Below are 16,391 nucleotides of genomic sequence, written 5' to 3'. Positions count from 1 at the left end.
CGAGGAGTGCTCTCGCCTAGGCGAGAAGGGATTCGCCTGAGCGAGACCCCGCATGGTTCTCTGTTCCCTCGTCGCGCCCTCGCCTAGGCGAGATGGGACTCGCCTGAGCGAGAGGGTTCCTCTCGCCTGAGCGAGCCCTATTGGCTTGAGCGAGACAGCGGGCGAGTTTTGATGTTGTTATTGAGTGGTTCACCAATATGTGGCTTATTTATCTGACTCAAATGCCTTACTAGAAGGGTTGTGTGATGATAGCATGATTAATATGTACATTTGAAATGGAAATGGCATGTTGTTTGATTGGGTATGAATTGGAAAGCATGAATTGTATGAATTGTTAATGGTACATGATATTTGTGTTATGGGAAATTCTTGATTGGTGGGTGGAACATGTTTAAAGTATGGGTAGGGCATAATTCCATGACTCTTGTAGTGAGAGATCTTGGTGGTGCCTCATTGGTTGGACGTAATTCTATGGACCCTCCAAAAAGGGAGTCACTGGTGGTGCCTCAACAAAAGGACGTAATTCCACGGGGGGTCGTGGTGGTGCCTCAGGGCTAGGGCGTAATTCCACGAAGGCCACGTGGTGGTGCCTCCTGTAAGGGTATAATTCCATGAAGGCCTCGCGGTGACGCCTCATTATTAGGACATAATTCCACTACCACGTGGTGGTGCCTCAGATACGTATCCGGATAGTCAAGTCTTGGTTTTTGATATTGATGAGTACTTCACATGTGGGTGTCTACTATGTATGTTTGAATGTGAAATGGTATGTTGAGTGCATGATATGATGACCTCTTCGCTAGTTTACCCTTTTGCTTGCTTGTGTGTTATGCATGGCCTTTTCCTTTGCAATGATCATCAACCTGGTTGATGTGAGCAGATGTGAGAACCCCTGGCAGTGGTGATGGTAATAGGAATGTTGCAGCTTGATGGATGGGACAGGTGTTGGGCCCACTGTGGGGCCCATTACTGGAGGATTTTATATTATTTATGTTTTTCTTGTCCGAACAAGGCCTAATTATTTATTTGTTTTCTTTTCAATATATTTCTAATTGGGCCATGTGGGGTCCTTTTCTTGTAATCTGGGTATATCTGACGCATTGTATACCTTCTTACCATAAACCCCACACTTTCTGAATATTCATGTATGTGATGTTTTATTAATTGAGGATTATTTAGTTTTGGGACGTTACATGATGTTTTTATGAAGCTATTGATGAAGTTACTTTTATCAACGATACTATAAATTGCTCCAACAAAGTTGACCACCCCTGAGTTGCTTAAGCATGTAGATGAGGATTTGATTATGATCATGTTTACAAGAAATGTTTTGTTGGAAAAAGTAAAATGATACTATAAATTGTGATTAGGAGTATATTGATTTGCACCAGCAAAATGTTACTGTAAATTGTGGAATAAACTATCCATTTCGTCCTCAAACTATCATTGCTCTCTTGTGTGATTCCTAAAAAAAACCTATCTGAGTAGTTCTTGAAGTATTGAATATCCATCACTTTAGACTCTAGGTTGGTGTATTTTGACATAGTTTAGGAATTGATTGAAAGTGTTTTTAGCATATAAATTATTGCATGAAATAATTGCTAATACTTATAAAAATGACTACTTAAGTTGTATTTTTAGTTTAGCAGCCAAGTAAGAGAAAAAAATACTTAGTTTAGAATTGATTGATAATTGATAAAATTAGGAATGCAGTGGTCTATATGATTTCATGTACTAGAATGACTTGTGATTGTTCTTCTTAGGAACTTGTGTTACATATAGGATGCTATGATATTTTTGATGTGAATGTCAAGACTAAGCTATTTCCCTTGAATGACTCAATGGACTCCGTTAAGCTACGAAAGTATCTATTTTTACTCGTAAAGTGATTTTATAACATTTAACATTAGAAATATAATGAATTAATAAAGTTATGGATAAACTTTCTAAATACAATTACACAATTGAATGGTACACGTACATGTACCAATGAAGTCCAATTTTTTTTAAGTATTAACTAGAAATAGTATAATTGATAAATCAAATGATTTTTATTGAGATATGCAGTAACCTATATTTACTAGTTAATTACACTAAGACTGAATTAGAGAGATAATAACAATTCTAACATTAGAAAAACAAACTAAATGAGATTTTTATAGTTTTTTATTGATAGAGAATGATTATTTTGTTTTGAAGAATTGTTTGGTTGATTGGTTGGGTTGTTTCATCCTTTTTGTTCAATTTTTGTTTCTTTAACAGGGTGTTGATTATACCAACTATTTCACTTTTAACCTTTTTAAAAAATGTTACAATGTTTTACTCATGTTTTTTAGTGACTCAATGCACATGAATAAGGTTTTTGTTCTGAGAGATTAGTTTAAATTAGTGTTTTCTTTTGATGTTTTCTTTATAATGGTGTATGAATCATGTGATGCAATTATTGATACAAAGTAGAGGTTGCAATTATTAGAGGAGTGGGAAATTTGACAATGCATGCTAGTAAATTAAATAGGATAGGATGTTTCTACTCTACAACTGTTGTATGATTGATCTGTTGTGAGAATCCTAAAAGTAGTTGTAAACAAACATTTAAATTCTAGCATCACCACTCTCTTCATACTCAATTTCAATTTTTTCCAATTCTAAGGTAAAGATTTTCTCATGGCTTTGATTCTCTGATGTTATCCCTCTTATCCCTCCTCCTCCTAAAAACATTACAAACCTTTAATGTTATCTCACTTTTAGCATTTAAATTATTTTATTACGTTATTATTAAATCTAGCATTTTCTAACTCAACTTTATAATTATCAACCATGAAATTGAATGCAGTTAAACTAAAGAGTTTCGCCGAATTTTAGACTAGAATAGGTATTTGAGTGGTGCACTAATGGTTACAGTGATTTTGTGCCGTGTGTTTTGCTTAGAGGTCATGGATTAAATTTCTGATCCCCGTAATGCTTGACATTGTCTAATAATTACATCTTTATTCTCATCATTTTCTATGATCTGGTTATGTGATTTTTTTTTTTGGAGAATGCTTCATGATGAGGCACTTGAACATTTAGTTGTGCAATTTTAAAGTGAACGTATATGCTTCTTACAACATAATGTCCGTTCAAATCTGACTAAATTTCCATTTTTTAGGGGATTACTGTAGTTGGAAACCATGCATATATTGTAGTTTGGCAGCCAGAGCAAGAATTTGACCTGGATGACAATTAATCTCGTTTTCTTAAACATTATGTATGTCTTAATTTTTCTTTACCCTATTATCAAACTCATAAATATCAAAACATTACGTATTCGCTTTTCTATCTTTTTTATTCAATTGGCTTCCCACAAAGGCAAAGTCTTTATTAGGTTAGTTTAGTCCAATTACAATTTCTTAGCTTTTCTAGTAGAGTTTTTGAGGTTTAAGTAGTGAATTTTAGAAATATTGTTAGAAGTTAATTTGAGTAAATTTTTTGTCACTCTTAGTACACTATAACTTGTGTACACAAATTATAGTTTAAAAAAATTTAAACATTATTTTTGTAATTTTTAATTAAAATATGATATATTTTAACCGTCAAAATATGATATATTTTGTGGTAAATTTTAATCATAAAAATGATATATTTTGTGACGATTTTTAACAGCACCAAATAATATATTTTGTGACGATTTTTAACTGTAAAAAATGGTATATTTTGTGACGATTTTTAATCATAAAAAATGATATATTATGTGATAATTTTTAATTGTCAAAATATGATAACATTTCTCAAAATAAAAGTAAACTTTGAAGCGGTTTTTAAGCGCTAGTAATTTTTTTTCTAATCTGACAGCAATATCAACAGTTAAAATTTTTTGTATCAAACTGTTTTTGACATGCGTAATTTTAACAGTTTTTTAAATCATCATAAATTTCATCAGTGACAGTTTTTAACCGCTAAAACTTGTATTTTTTTTAACAAGTCATAACAGGTGTTCAAATTGTTTTTAGTTATGCATGTTTGTTTAGTTGATTGCTTAATATCATTTATAATAAGACTTTAATATCTTTATACGTATGATTGGATCTTTACAAACATAACATTTATTAAAGTATTATTATATTTCTATTCATTAATTGTAGCTGTAGAGAGAAAAAGTAGATTTAAGCATTACACTTATAATTGGGTCATTACAAACATAATATTAAAAATAAATTGGAGAGAGTTTAGCTAATATTAAAGAAAACCTAAATATTAAGAAATCACATAATTTCTATAACATTTAAAATAGAGCCTATTATTCATTCATTTCTTGATTTTCATATTTAAACTTTAAACTGAGAAATAAAATATAGAGCATATGGTGCAACTATGTTGAATGTATTAAGGATAAAGTTGGATGAGAGATTTGAAGCCACATATGGGGGTGATGTCGTAGCTGCTGAAGCCTGCATCATAAATAAGTTTCTCCCATTCCTTTCTCTCTCTTTCTTTTCCATTCAACATAGTGAGCATCACCAAGTCATAGTTGAGCTTCAACTCTGTCAATTCACGACCATCACTTGCTTCATCTATTGCTATGTCTATGATTATCACTTTCCCTTTCCCTTTCCCTGAAATGGCTTCTTTGCAGTTCTTCAATATCTTCACTGCGAGCTCGTCGTTCCAATCATGCAGAACCCACTGCAAAACAATTGAAATTTTATCCAACAATTCAAATTATACAGTCATGCTACCAATTTCATCACCTTTGTCAAAAAGAACATATAATATGTTATGGTATATCTAGTAGCTTCACATGTTTTGATCTAGAACAATTTAAATGTATTTCTTTTTTTCTTAAACGGTTAGAAATGGGCTTTAAGCCTAACTCAACTCCACAAAACCGACACCCCTCATACCAAACTATATTCATTTCGTGCGTGGGACAAGAAATTAGTGGATGGTTCGTTAGCGGTCCGATATCGGATGGAACAAAATGTCCAAGAAAGTTCACTAGGATAGACTTTAACTTCTCTGATACCATGTTAGAAGTGGACTTTAAAATTAACTTAACCCCACAAAACCGACTTGTAAAGTGAGGTTTGCACCTCACTTATATACTATAAAATTGTCTTATCTCTAATTAATGTGAGACTTCCCATATAAACCGAGTCCCATAACTTTAAATTTCAAAACGAAGACATCATGATGATCAACTTTAACGCTCATCAGACTTACAGAAATCATTAGTTTATCTTTACTAAATCTATTCTCAGATTTTAAAATTTGTATACATATTTAATTAATCGTGTATTTTTTAACAGTTACAAAGGAACATATTTTTCTCCTTATAGTATATACTTTTAATTTTATACCATTTTAATCATTTTTAAACTCTTAAGTTATAATGTTACTTCCTTCTATTTTTTATCACAAAAGTACAATGTGTGTGAACTAAAATGATATATTTTTATGTAGAGATTAAAAATATTTGTCTTGTTTTGTTAAGATGATAATTGTGTGATTAAACTTCATGTTTATTTCTCTTCCTTCCTTGACACCAAATATTTCTTCTATCGTATTTGTTTAGTATGCAAGCTATTTTTTTTTAAATTAGAAAAGTTCATAATATGGTAATATTAGTTCTTTTAGTATTTTTTTTTTCTATACACAAAAACTGAAAAGCTTTCTTAGAAGAAAAAAAAATACCTATTGTTCCATTTGTTTTGATAACGGGAAAATATTGAAACAATGAAACGGTTAAGAAATATGTTCATAACATGTAAGAATGTAGTATTATTTACTAAATTATTTTCTTGAAAAATAGTTATTAATCAATAAATTGTTTTTTATTAAACAATTCTGTGAAATAATTTGTATACTAACGAATTATTTAAATACAAACTTATGATAACTACAAAAATATAAAATCACTTAAATAATGGTAATAAATTATTTTCATATACGGCAATTGACTTCTTTTTTTTATCTTTTTTCCTATTTTATCCCGAGAATATCTTTATATATATATATATATATATATATATATATATATATATATATATATATATATATTTATATATATATAAATATTAATTCATATAATTAGAAAATATAATTTATTTTATAATTTTCATTCATAAATAATGGCAATTGATATAAATATTTTATTTCTTAAAAAGTTTACTTCTATAAATCATAGCTAAATTAAAAAAATAATTATATAATATTTTATACCAATGTATAAATTTATAATTTGACTAATAAAATATCTTCATCTCAATATATATATATATATATATATATATATATATATATATAATATTCTTCTTATTTTAGTTATTTATTTCAATAATTATCTTAAAAAATATGTAACATAATTTTATATCGATTTAAAATTCCATTTATTAATTTACATTTAATTCATGCTATACTGAAGGATATAAAATTTAATGTTCATTTTTTCATGTTTTGTATAACTTAAAAGAAATGTAACTAATATTACTCTTACTATTTTAAGATTATTTTAACATTTTAGTATAATTTATAATATTTATCACTATTAAAATTATGTATAAACATTTCAGAATTATCTAAAAAATAACTAAAATAATAAATTTTTGCAAAGATTCTTATGAATTTCATTTTGGTTTTTAACTTTTAAATTTGAATTGTTTTTATCTTTGTAGATTTTAAATTTGACTTAATTGATCTTATAATTACTGCAGTTTAAAACCAGTAACTGTATTTTAATAACTGACACTAAATGCACGATACTAGGAACATTGTTTCCATCCTAGGTTAAGGTTGACCTACATTCAGGTTTAAAAAATTTCAAAGATAAGTTTAAAGGGAAAGAAATATAATTTAGACTAGAAAAAGTTATTATACCTTGAGCAAAACTGCATCAGCTGAAGGGATGGATTTGAACATATCCCCACCAACAAAGTTCAAATTTTCAGTTCCAGTCAAGTTAGCCACAACCTGCGGTTGATCAAACACCGTACACTTCATGTGAGGGAAGAGTTCATGGATGATGCTCGTGACAGCACCAGTTCCACCTCCCACATCGACAAGGGAACTCAATCCCTCAAACACATGCTTGCACTCTTCCAGAGCCATCTTGAACATTCTAGAATCTGCTGCCATGGCTTCATGAAACATGTTAAGCGTATCAGATTCAGTGGCCTTGTTCAAAAACTCCCAGAAACTCTCTCCCATGGCACTCTCATACAGCGAGAGTTCCTTATCCTCAGTGAACCACTTGTCGGAGGAGTGCCACATATCGATGGAACTCGAATGAAGCGCGCCCTTAACAATAGGAGCCAAACACGTTGACTCGGTTCGGATCAGAAGCTTGGAAGGAGGAGTGAGATCATAGAGTGTTTCTTCTCCTCCTCCTCCTTTATGTGACCCCACTGTTGTTTTGGCGAAGAACCCATTATGTGTTAGAAGGCGCATGAATCGGTGGAGAACGGAGAGTTTTGAGGGGTGGAGTTTGAGTGCAGAGGCTAACTCAGAAATGGTGATGGGTTCTCCGTGGCTGTGGATTGCGTCGGCTATGCCTAGTTCCATGGCGGACTTGAGAGCCATAGAGCTCACGAAGTTGTACACGTGTTTGTACAGGTGGATTTGAGCGTGATACATTTCACTCTCTTCTCTGCCATTGCTACAGAAACCCATTTTTGTTTTTGTTTTGAACGTACGTTGTTACTCGTTCGGTTTATGCTTTTCGGTGGATACGTAGTAGTAGTTCATGTTATATATATGTTGAAATTGAGCTACAAACAAATGCTAAGATTCTCCAATGGTGGTGTCCTTTGTGATGTGGAATTAATAGGTGGCAGTGGTGGGAATCTTGTGGGTTACGGTCGGCCATATGGAGCGTTCGTAAGTTACTAAGTTTCATCAGTTTACAAGGGTTGTGGTTGGTGGATTTGGGGTAGGTGTGAATCTATGATAATGACTTCTTCGCTTGGTAACTGTTGACTACTTTTACCATGAGTCAAGGCTTCTTCAATTTTTACACTCATAATTTTCTGTATATTTGGAAAGGCGGGAGAAAAAGAAAGATGATTAAATAGTAAAAATAAATAAATATAAGATATATAGTTAAACCATTGGAGTCTAATAAGAGGGTGCATGCATATGACTTGTGGGGATTGGTCTGATTGAATTTCACTGCGTTAGTTTCTTACTTAATTTTCTATTTGAATGATTCTGATAAAAAAATGAATTTAAAATTTATTCATATAAAATGAGTTTAATAAGATGAGATTTATCCTTTATATATATATATATATATATATATATATATATATATATATATATATATATATATATATATATATATATATATGCTGCATATTGCATTAAATATATTATTTTTTCTCTCTTTTATTAAGTTTAGAAAAAATTTTATGTTCCACATATTGACGTGTTACTTTAACTTTTTCATTTTAATAGCAATCTTGTTAATTTGCTATTTCTTCTTGTTATTTTATGTATTACGTTCTATCGTAAACTTCCTTCCCCAACGACAAAAAAAGGAAGCAAATACTAAATTTGATTAAGGTTATTGATATGCTCATCACTCTCTCTCACTTTGTCATTTTTTATTTGTTTTCTATCTATCATAAAAGCATAACAGCATAAAAAGATACTTATCTCCTACTTAAATATTATAGTTGATCAAATGTTTAGTTTTGTATGATCATTTTTATCTCCTGTTTTTAAATATTATATATAAAATCAATATTAATATTATATTTTAAGAAAACCTTAATATTATATTTTATCAAATTGTACATAGCATTGAATCATTTTTCATCCCTATGTTTTTTTGTTCTAAACTCTAGATTGATGGTAAAACATCTTAAGTAATATTATACAAATAGTATTCTTTACCTTTATTAAAACTATGCCAAGGGACATTCACGTCTCTTTTTGAAATAGATATAGTTTTTTATTTTTTTTAATAAAGTGACATTTATGGTTTTTAGTTTTATTTATATTTTTAATAAATGACAGTAGAAATCTATATTTTTAATAAAATAGTATTTTTTTTCTTATTTGATTTAAAATATAATAACTTAAATAAATGTTATAAATTAAAACTAAAATTTTATAATATGTAAGTGAATATCTTTAACGAAAATCATGGATAATATCAAAATAAAAAAGATGTTTTGTCGAAATAATAATTTTTATGTATTATGAGATAAATTATAATTTAATGACAACATAGATTTTATGATAATTTAATCTATCTATATATATATATATATGATTGCTCTCTATGTAACGACCCATTTAATTATTAAACAAAATTAAAGGAAACGTCACGCAACGATAGTACAGTAGTATAGTCTTGGGGTCCTTAACACAACCCCTACAACCTGGGCACACCATGATGCCAACGTGAAAACAAAAATCAGTCTAATAAAGAGCGTAGAATAGAAATGCATAAAACGATACATGGGTCATAGCCCTAAAGAAATCATGAAGAAAATAACTCCAGCCCAGATGGCTAAGCAGCGGAATCACCATTCCCTTGTTGACCACGAGAACCTCGCCCATCTGCTCCCATCAATCAAATTGATGATCATCGCAAGAAAGAATAGCCACATACAATACAACCATGCAACAAAACGGATAAGCTAGAGCCAACAACATTTAAATCATACAATTAGATATATACTTTCACCATCCAATGTCAATGCAACATCCAAACATGTTAAGACTCTTCAATCAATACACTACGACTCGACTCGACTCATCCGGATACGTATAACTTAGTCAGATTCAGCGGATGCTTGCACTTGTGGTGGATACCTCTGCTCACCCTCGAGCTATGTGTTACAAGTGTTACGATGGATCAATTTTCCCTCACCATAAGGTTAGCCCTTAGTGAATTTCAGGCCTCCTGCTACTCTCACCACAGGAGTCAGTCCGCTCTAGGTGAGACTAACTGACTCCTTAGAGTGTCAAGATGCAACCTTACCTTGAATCCTTACCTAGTTATATAGATGGGGCATCACCATGGACACCCACTACCAGGGGCCATGGGATTACGTCCCGACCACTGAAGCGCAACCCCAGAGGTCTCACCTAGAGACCCCAAGGAATTTACACGCTGACACAGACCAACATTCATAAATCGGCAATAAAAGAACATTAAATCATATTTACAATTCCATACCCACCCCTGAGATCAGTTCCTCATACGTATCACATTTCGAATCCATACCTCTGATCATCACCACCCCATGAGTTTAGGGCATCCCCTCATATCAACCCCATGTTCCTTTAGTTCCAAACCACTCATTCATTTCACATGTCAAGTTCCCACAACACCCATTATTCATCATTTATGAATCGTGTCACGAATATATAGCAATCCATCAGGCATATATCCATACATATGTACATGCATCTCATCATGGCAGTCATACCCAAACGATTCCAATCATAAGTGAGTAAATACACAACCCAACACCACATTGTCTCGCCCAATCCCTCGCTCAGGTTGAAGGTTCTCGCTCAGGCGAGTCCCCTTCGCCTAGGCGAGGGCTCGAAAAGGGAGTCAAGAAGCAACGCGGGATCTCGCTTAGGCGAGACCCCTCTCGCCTGGGCGAGATGTTTACTCGCTCAAAAATTCGAGTGGGTCGCCTGGGCGACCTCTCGCGCAAACTGGTGTGGCCGAGCCTTCGTCAGACTCGCTTAGGCGAGCCCGACTCGCTTAGGCGAGCCCGACTCGCCTGGGCGAGATTAACAGTTCTCGCCCTGATCTCGCCTGCAGCACATGTATATTCCGATCCAAACAAATACACAGGGTATTCCACGCACCAAAAATAACAATTTCACCATACATCATCAAGCAAACTCAAGAACAGACCAGAAATCAACTTAAACCCGAAACCCTAACTTCCCGTACCTGGAAAAAGGCTTGTACGAGACCTTGACACTAGACCACGGAGCACAACAGCTCGAGAGGCGGACCTGGAAAATGGCGGAACAGCGGTACAGTGGGAAGAATGAGGTTATTGACTAACCCGTGGAATACAAAAAGGACCACAAGGAAGTAAGAATAGTAGGTTTAGGGTCACTTACATGGAGCAGAAAGTAGAACGTGAGCTTTGAGCGGACCGATTCGAGACGGCAAAGCTAACCCTAGCAGAGCTCTAGTGCAGAAAAGGGAAGGAGGCGGCTGCGAATCTGAGAATGAAGAAAGTGTGAGCGTTAGGGCACCCTAGACTCAGCTTTAACCTTTGGGCCGGCTCTTAGGCCCATCAGATTTTGGGGCAGAAAAAGAACAGGGCCTTACACACACACACACTCTCTCTCTCTCTCTATATATATATATATATATATATATATATATATATATAATTAACTGTTTTTGTATTTGATATTTTTTTTTAAATTTAACCATTAGTTTTTAATGATAGAACTACCAACAAAATAGATAAAAAATATTTACAATAAAATTATAAAAATTATTTATATTTAATATTATAATTATAATAATAATAACAATAAAAAAAACTTATTATTTTTTATTATCATAAAAAAGTACATGTGCTTTTCACTAGTGTAATAATGAAATTATTATTTTTTGCTTAAAAGTTATTTAATTTTATATTTTAATTTTTATAACTCTTACTAAAATTTTAGTCAAAATGAAATTTTTAAATAAAACAGAAACATTAAATGTTAATATATTTAATATTATATATATATATATATTAAAAAATTTAATGTAGTCAAAGTTTATTATATATTACTATGGTCTTATAATTCTTTTTACAATGATATGTTTCAATTCAAGTATATAAATAATCAATAAATATAATTTTGTGAAAATATGGTTTCGTATCAAATATCTACCAAAAACAATAACAACTGAAATCCAAAATACGATTTCATACAATTTCAATGTGATTTTAGATTAGGATCATAAATATAAAATATCAATCGATTTACAATAAAATTCAAAAAGAATTATATTTGAGAGCGTGTTCATGCGAAAGAGAAAGACAATTTAATAATTAAAATCATTGCATTAATAGAAAATGAAAATGTAAAATATATTTTTTATGTTTTTCATCAGTCAATAGCACATCTCACATTTCCCCAATTTGAAAATAAACATCATATTTTTCGTAAATAATAAGAAAATTTGAACTTGTTTTATTTTATTTAATGATTTTTAAATACCTTAATTTTAATTAGTATCTAATGCTCTATAAAAGGTATTAAAAGGTCGGTCATAACAAATATATTTAATCTTTTCTAATATATATTATTTTGTTTTCCATATAAATGATAAGAAAATAAGAACTTCTTCTTACCACTTTTCTTATTATCTAATATGACATTACCTTTTACATTTTGATTTGTAATTTCAATTCACTTTTAAGTAGTAGACGTTGGCAGAGGAAATTGAAAAGTGCATTCCACGCGTAGGATGTGTTTAGACTGAAAATTTTCCATTTTCTTAGCCATTCTCGAAATTGTTATTTTCGGACCTCATTCCTTCACACCCACTAAGTCTTGCAGCATAGAACCTTCACACAGAACTCTTCTTTCGTTTTTCTTTAAACATTGCCACCCATAAGATTAGCGAATGAAGGTCCTTCCGTTGTATTGATCACATTGCAACCCACCCAGAATCCTTCTAGCCCCTTCTTCCCTTCTTTTCTTTCAACTGAATTTTGCAAGCCTTAGTCGAAGGGTTTTGTTCATAATTTTTGTGCGTCCAATGCACATGGCAATAGGAGTTTTGTAGAGACGAAGGTTGCTATTCATCTTCTTCCTCGTCTGAGATTGAGGTTGTTCCTTTCATCTTCTCCTTTTGAATATTGTTATTTTAGTATTACTTCTTGACGTCTGTGAGTGGGTTCGGAAAAAAAGATGGCTAACAATTCTTCCGTACTAATATGGCTAGAAGATTTTGAAAATTAACTTACAACTCAAGAGTAATTAATTTGTACGGAAATGATATTCGAACAAAATTTTTGGACTCAATTTTGACATAGATGAGGTGGCACAGTAATTAAGTATTTTAAATTGATTTTCATTAAAAGGTTTTACCTTCTTGCGGACATTTTTTGGAGGGAAAAGAAAAAAAGCATTGTGTTTTGTAGAAAGAAGACAAAGGCATTTTGTTTTGCTTTAGAGAAGATAGAGGTGACGAAAACACATCGTTGAGAACAAGGGTTTCCATTGTCGTCATCCATGCCCACGGTCGTTTGTGAGTTTCCTTTAATTTTATCTCACGACTTTCTCACACCTTCATCATTTCTGGGTTGGTAACCCAATCATGATTTGTTTATTTCTTTGACACAGAGAACCTGCAACCCAAACATCAAAATGTTTGGTCTGTGTGAGATTCACCAGAAAAGTTGAAACATTGGGTTTATTTAAGCAAAAAGGTCAAATATTTGGGTAGTAGGAGTCATTGCAAGTAAGGAATGTGATAAGAGTGATTGCAAGGTTGGGAGAATCAAGTTTTTTTAGTGTTGTTGTTGGAATCCTTCCTTCGTCGATGTTCATTCGTTGTGGCTTCTGTATGTGGGGAGTAGTGTTGGAATAAGTGAGGAGTTATTGTAAATTTTTTATTATCATTTGCAGTAACTCAAAATATGAAACAAAAACTGGTACTGATGACCAAAATATCCAACATAACTTCCCACTTGATTGTTCTCCACTCCTCACTTTCGAACATTGTGTGACTCAAAAATTCCAAAAAATCCCCGTGGCCACATTACCTAGTATTTAATGTCATGGTCATGGAAATGAATTTGTATTATGTTAAGGTTAGTGTGAGGATATTATGTTCACAATGAAGTTTGATTTTTATATAAAAATTGGGTAATAAAGACCAAAATAGTCATCACAACTCCTCACTTACTACATATGTACTCCCCACTTATGAATAATATCAGTATTAGCACAATTTCAAAAAGGTCCACCATCCACATAACCCAATAATGAATGTTGTCGTACTGGCTAAATTTTTTATGTACATAATGTACCATGCATGAATTATTCCATAAGTCGTGAGTATAAAGTTATTAATGGGGAATGGTGATGAATATTTTGGTCTAATAATTTCCACTTTAAAAATGGACTTCAAACTTGTTGACCTTAATGTACTGCAAATTGATTTTCATAACCTAAATACTCAATATTCGGTTATCTTCATGATGTTGGTCTTTTATAAAAGTAATCATCAATAACTGATAACATAATTGGGGAGCATTGGCTAAAAAAGTGGGGAGTGAAGATGAATATTTTGGTCTAATAATTTTCACTTTAAAAATGGAATTCAAACTTGATAACCTTAATGTACTGCAAATTGATTTTCACTACCTAAATACTCAATATTCAATTATCTTCTATAAGTGGGTTTTTTTTTTTATAAAAGTAACCATTAATAACTGAATCCATAAGTGTGGAGTACTGACTAAAAAAGTGGGGAGTGGTGACGAATATTTTGGTCTAATAATTTCCACTTTAAAAATGAAGTACAAACTTTATTGTCCACACAACATGATGACCTTAATGTACAAGAAATTGATTTCCACTACCTAAACACTCAATATTCAGTTATCTCCATTACTTGGGTTTTTTAATAAAAGTAACCATCAATAACTGAATCCATAAGTGGGGAGTACTGACTAAAAAGGTGGAGAGTGGTGTTGAAGATTTTTGTCTAATTTCCACTTAAAAAATGGGGTTCAAAGTTTATTGCCCACAAAACATGATGACCTTAATGTACTACAAATTGATTTCCATTACCTAAATACTCACCTTTTAGTTATGTTCATTGCTTGGATTTATTATAAAAGTAATCATCTATAAGTGGTAACATAAGTGGGGACTACTGACTCAAAAAGTGGGGAGTGGTGATAAATATTTTAGACTTTTTCGCAGTATTTCATTGAAGTGAAAAATTACATGTCGAAAAATGATCCTTACAGTGTGACCTTGATTTTCTAAAAATGATTTCAATTACCAAAACATAGAATATTGGATTATGATATTCGTTGTGATTTTTTAAAATGGTTCATCAATGACTCATTACATAAGTGAGGAGTATGGGTTAAATAAATGGGTAGTCATGATCAATATTTTGTTCATTTTTTGCAATTTTTAAATGAAAGACAAAGTAAATTGTGAACACAAAATCCTCAAACTCACCTAAATGTAGTTAAAAATAATGTTAGTGGGTAGTACAGATGGTTAAAGTGGGAAGTTCTGAAGGATATTTTGTTCATTACTGTTGTTAAATTAAAGCGCCAACATTTTCTTACGAAGTTTGTGGGTAGTAATGTATTCAGTGGAGAGTTATATTGGATTTTTAGGTCAAGAGGATTTTTTGGAATTTTTGATTCACACTATGTTCGAAAATGAATAGTGGAGAACAATTAAGTGGGAAGTTATGTTGGATATTTTGGTCATCAGTACCAGTTTTTGTTTCATATTTTAAGTTACTGCAACTGATAATGAAAAAAATTATAATAACTCCTCACTTATTCCAACACTACTCCCCACAACGAATGAACATTGACGAAGGAAGGATTCCAACAACAACACTTAAAAAACTTGATTCTCCCAACCTTGCAATCACTCTTACTGCATTCCTTACTTGCAATGACTCCTACTACCCAAATATTTGACCTTTTTGCTTAAATAAACCCAATGTTTCAACTTTTCTGGTGAATCTCACACAGACCAAACATTTTGATGTTTGGGTTGCAGGTTCTCTGTGCCAAAGAAATAAACAAATCATGATTGGGTTACCAACCCAGAAATGATGAAGTTGTGAGAAAGTCATGAGATAAAATTAAAGGAAACTCACAAACGACCGTGGGCATGGATGACGGCAATGGAAACCCTTGTTCTCAACAATATGTTTTCATCACCTTTGTCTTCTTCTCAGCAAAACAAAATGCCTTTGTCTTCTCTCTGCAAAACACAATGCTTTTTTTCTTTTCCCTCCAAAAAATGTCCGCACGTGCAAGAAGGTAAAACCTTTTAATGAAAATCAATTTAAAAAACTTAACTACTGTGCCACCTCATCTATGTCAAAATTGAGTCCAAAAATATTGTTCAAATATCATTTCCGTAATTTGTAACCCAGGAAGGACTTTTGCACAAAATAACAATAACACATTTGGAAAGTGTAAAAGGAAACACAATTCCCTCCATGAAATGGTAGACCCCAGTTGTGCACACCAATAATACCACACCCCATCCAAGTTTTTTTAAACTAAGTATAAGTGCATTTGTGGAAAGAATTCCTTGGCCCATTTTTGAATTAATCTTGCAACCAAAGAGTTAGGGGTGAGCAAAGGTCGGGTTGGACCGGATTCGGGTTCAAGAAGGCCAATCCGACCCAATCCGAATTCAAAATAAGAAAT

The 16,391-nt window shown here is 32.1% G+C and overlaps 1 protein-coding gene across 1 annotated transcript; it reads right to left on the bottom strand.

Annotated features, from left to right (window-relative positions):
- Positions 1-4,362: 4,362 nt before the first annotated feature.
- LOC114175643 (isoflavone 4'-O-methyltransferase-like) lies at positions 4,363-7,644 on the bottom strand. The gene is made up of 2 exons (XM_028060413.1): positions 6,853-7,644; positions 4,363-4,662 (listed from the first exon to the last, which is right to left on the bottom strand). The coding sequence occupies exons 1-2, from the start codon at positions 7,642-7,644 to the stop codon at positions 4,363-4,365; spliced, it is 1,092 nt and encodes a 363-aa protein (XP_027916214.1).
- Between the last annotated feature and the right edge of the window lie 8,747 nt (positions 7,645-16,391).

Source organism: Vigna unguiculata, chromosome 3, assembly GCF_004118075.2.
Source record: "Vigna unguiculata cultivar IT97K-499-35 chromosome 3, ASM411807v1, whole genome shotgun sequence".
NCBI classification, from domain to species: Eukaryota; Viridiplantae; Streptophyta; class Magnoliopsida; order Fabales; family Fabaceae; genus Vigna; species Vigna unguiculata.
This window is presented reverse-complemented; position numbering and strand designations above follow the sequence as displayed.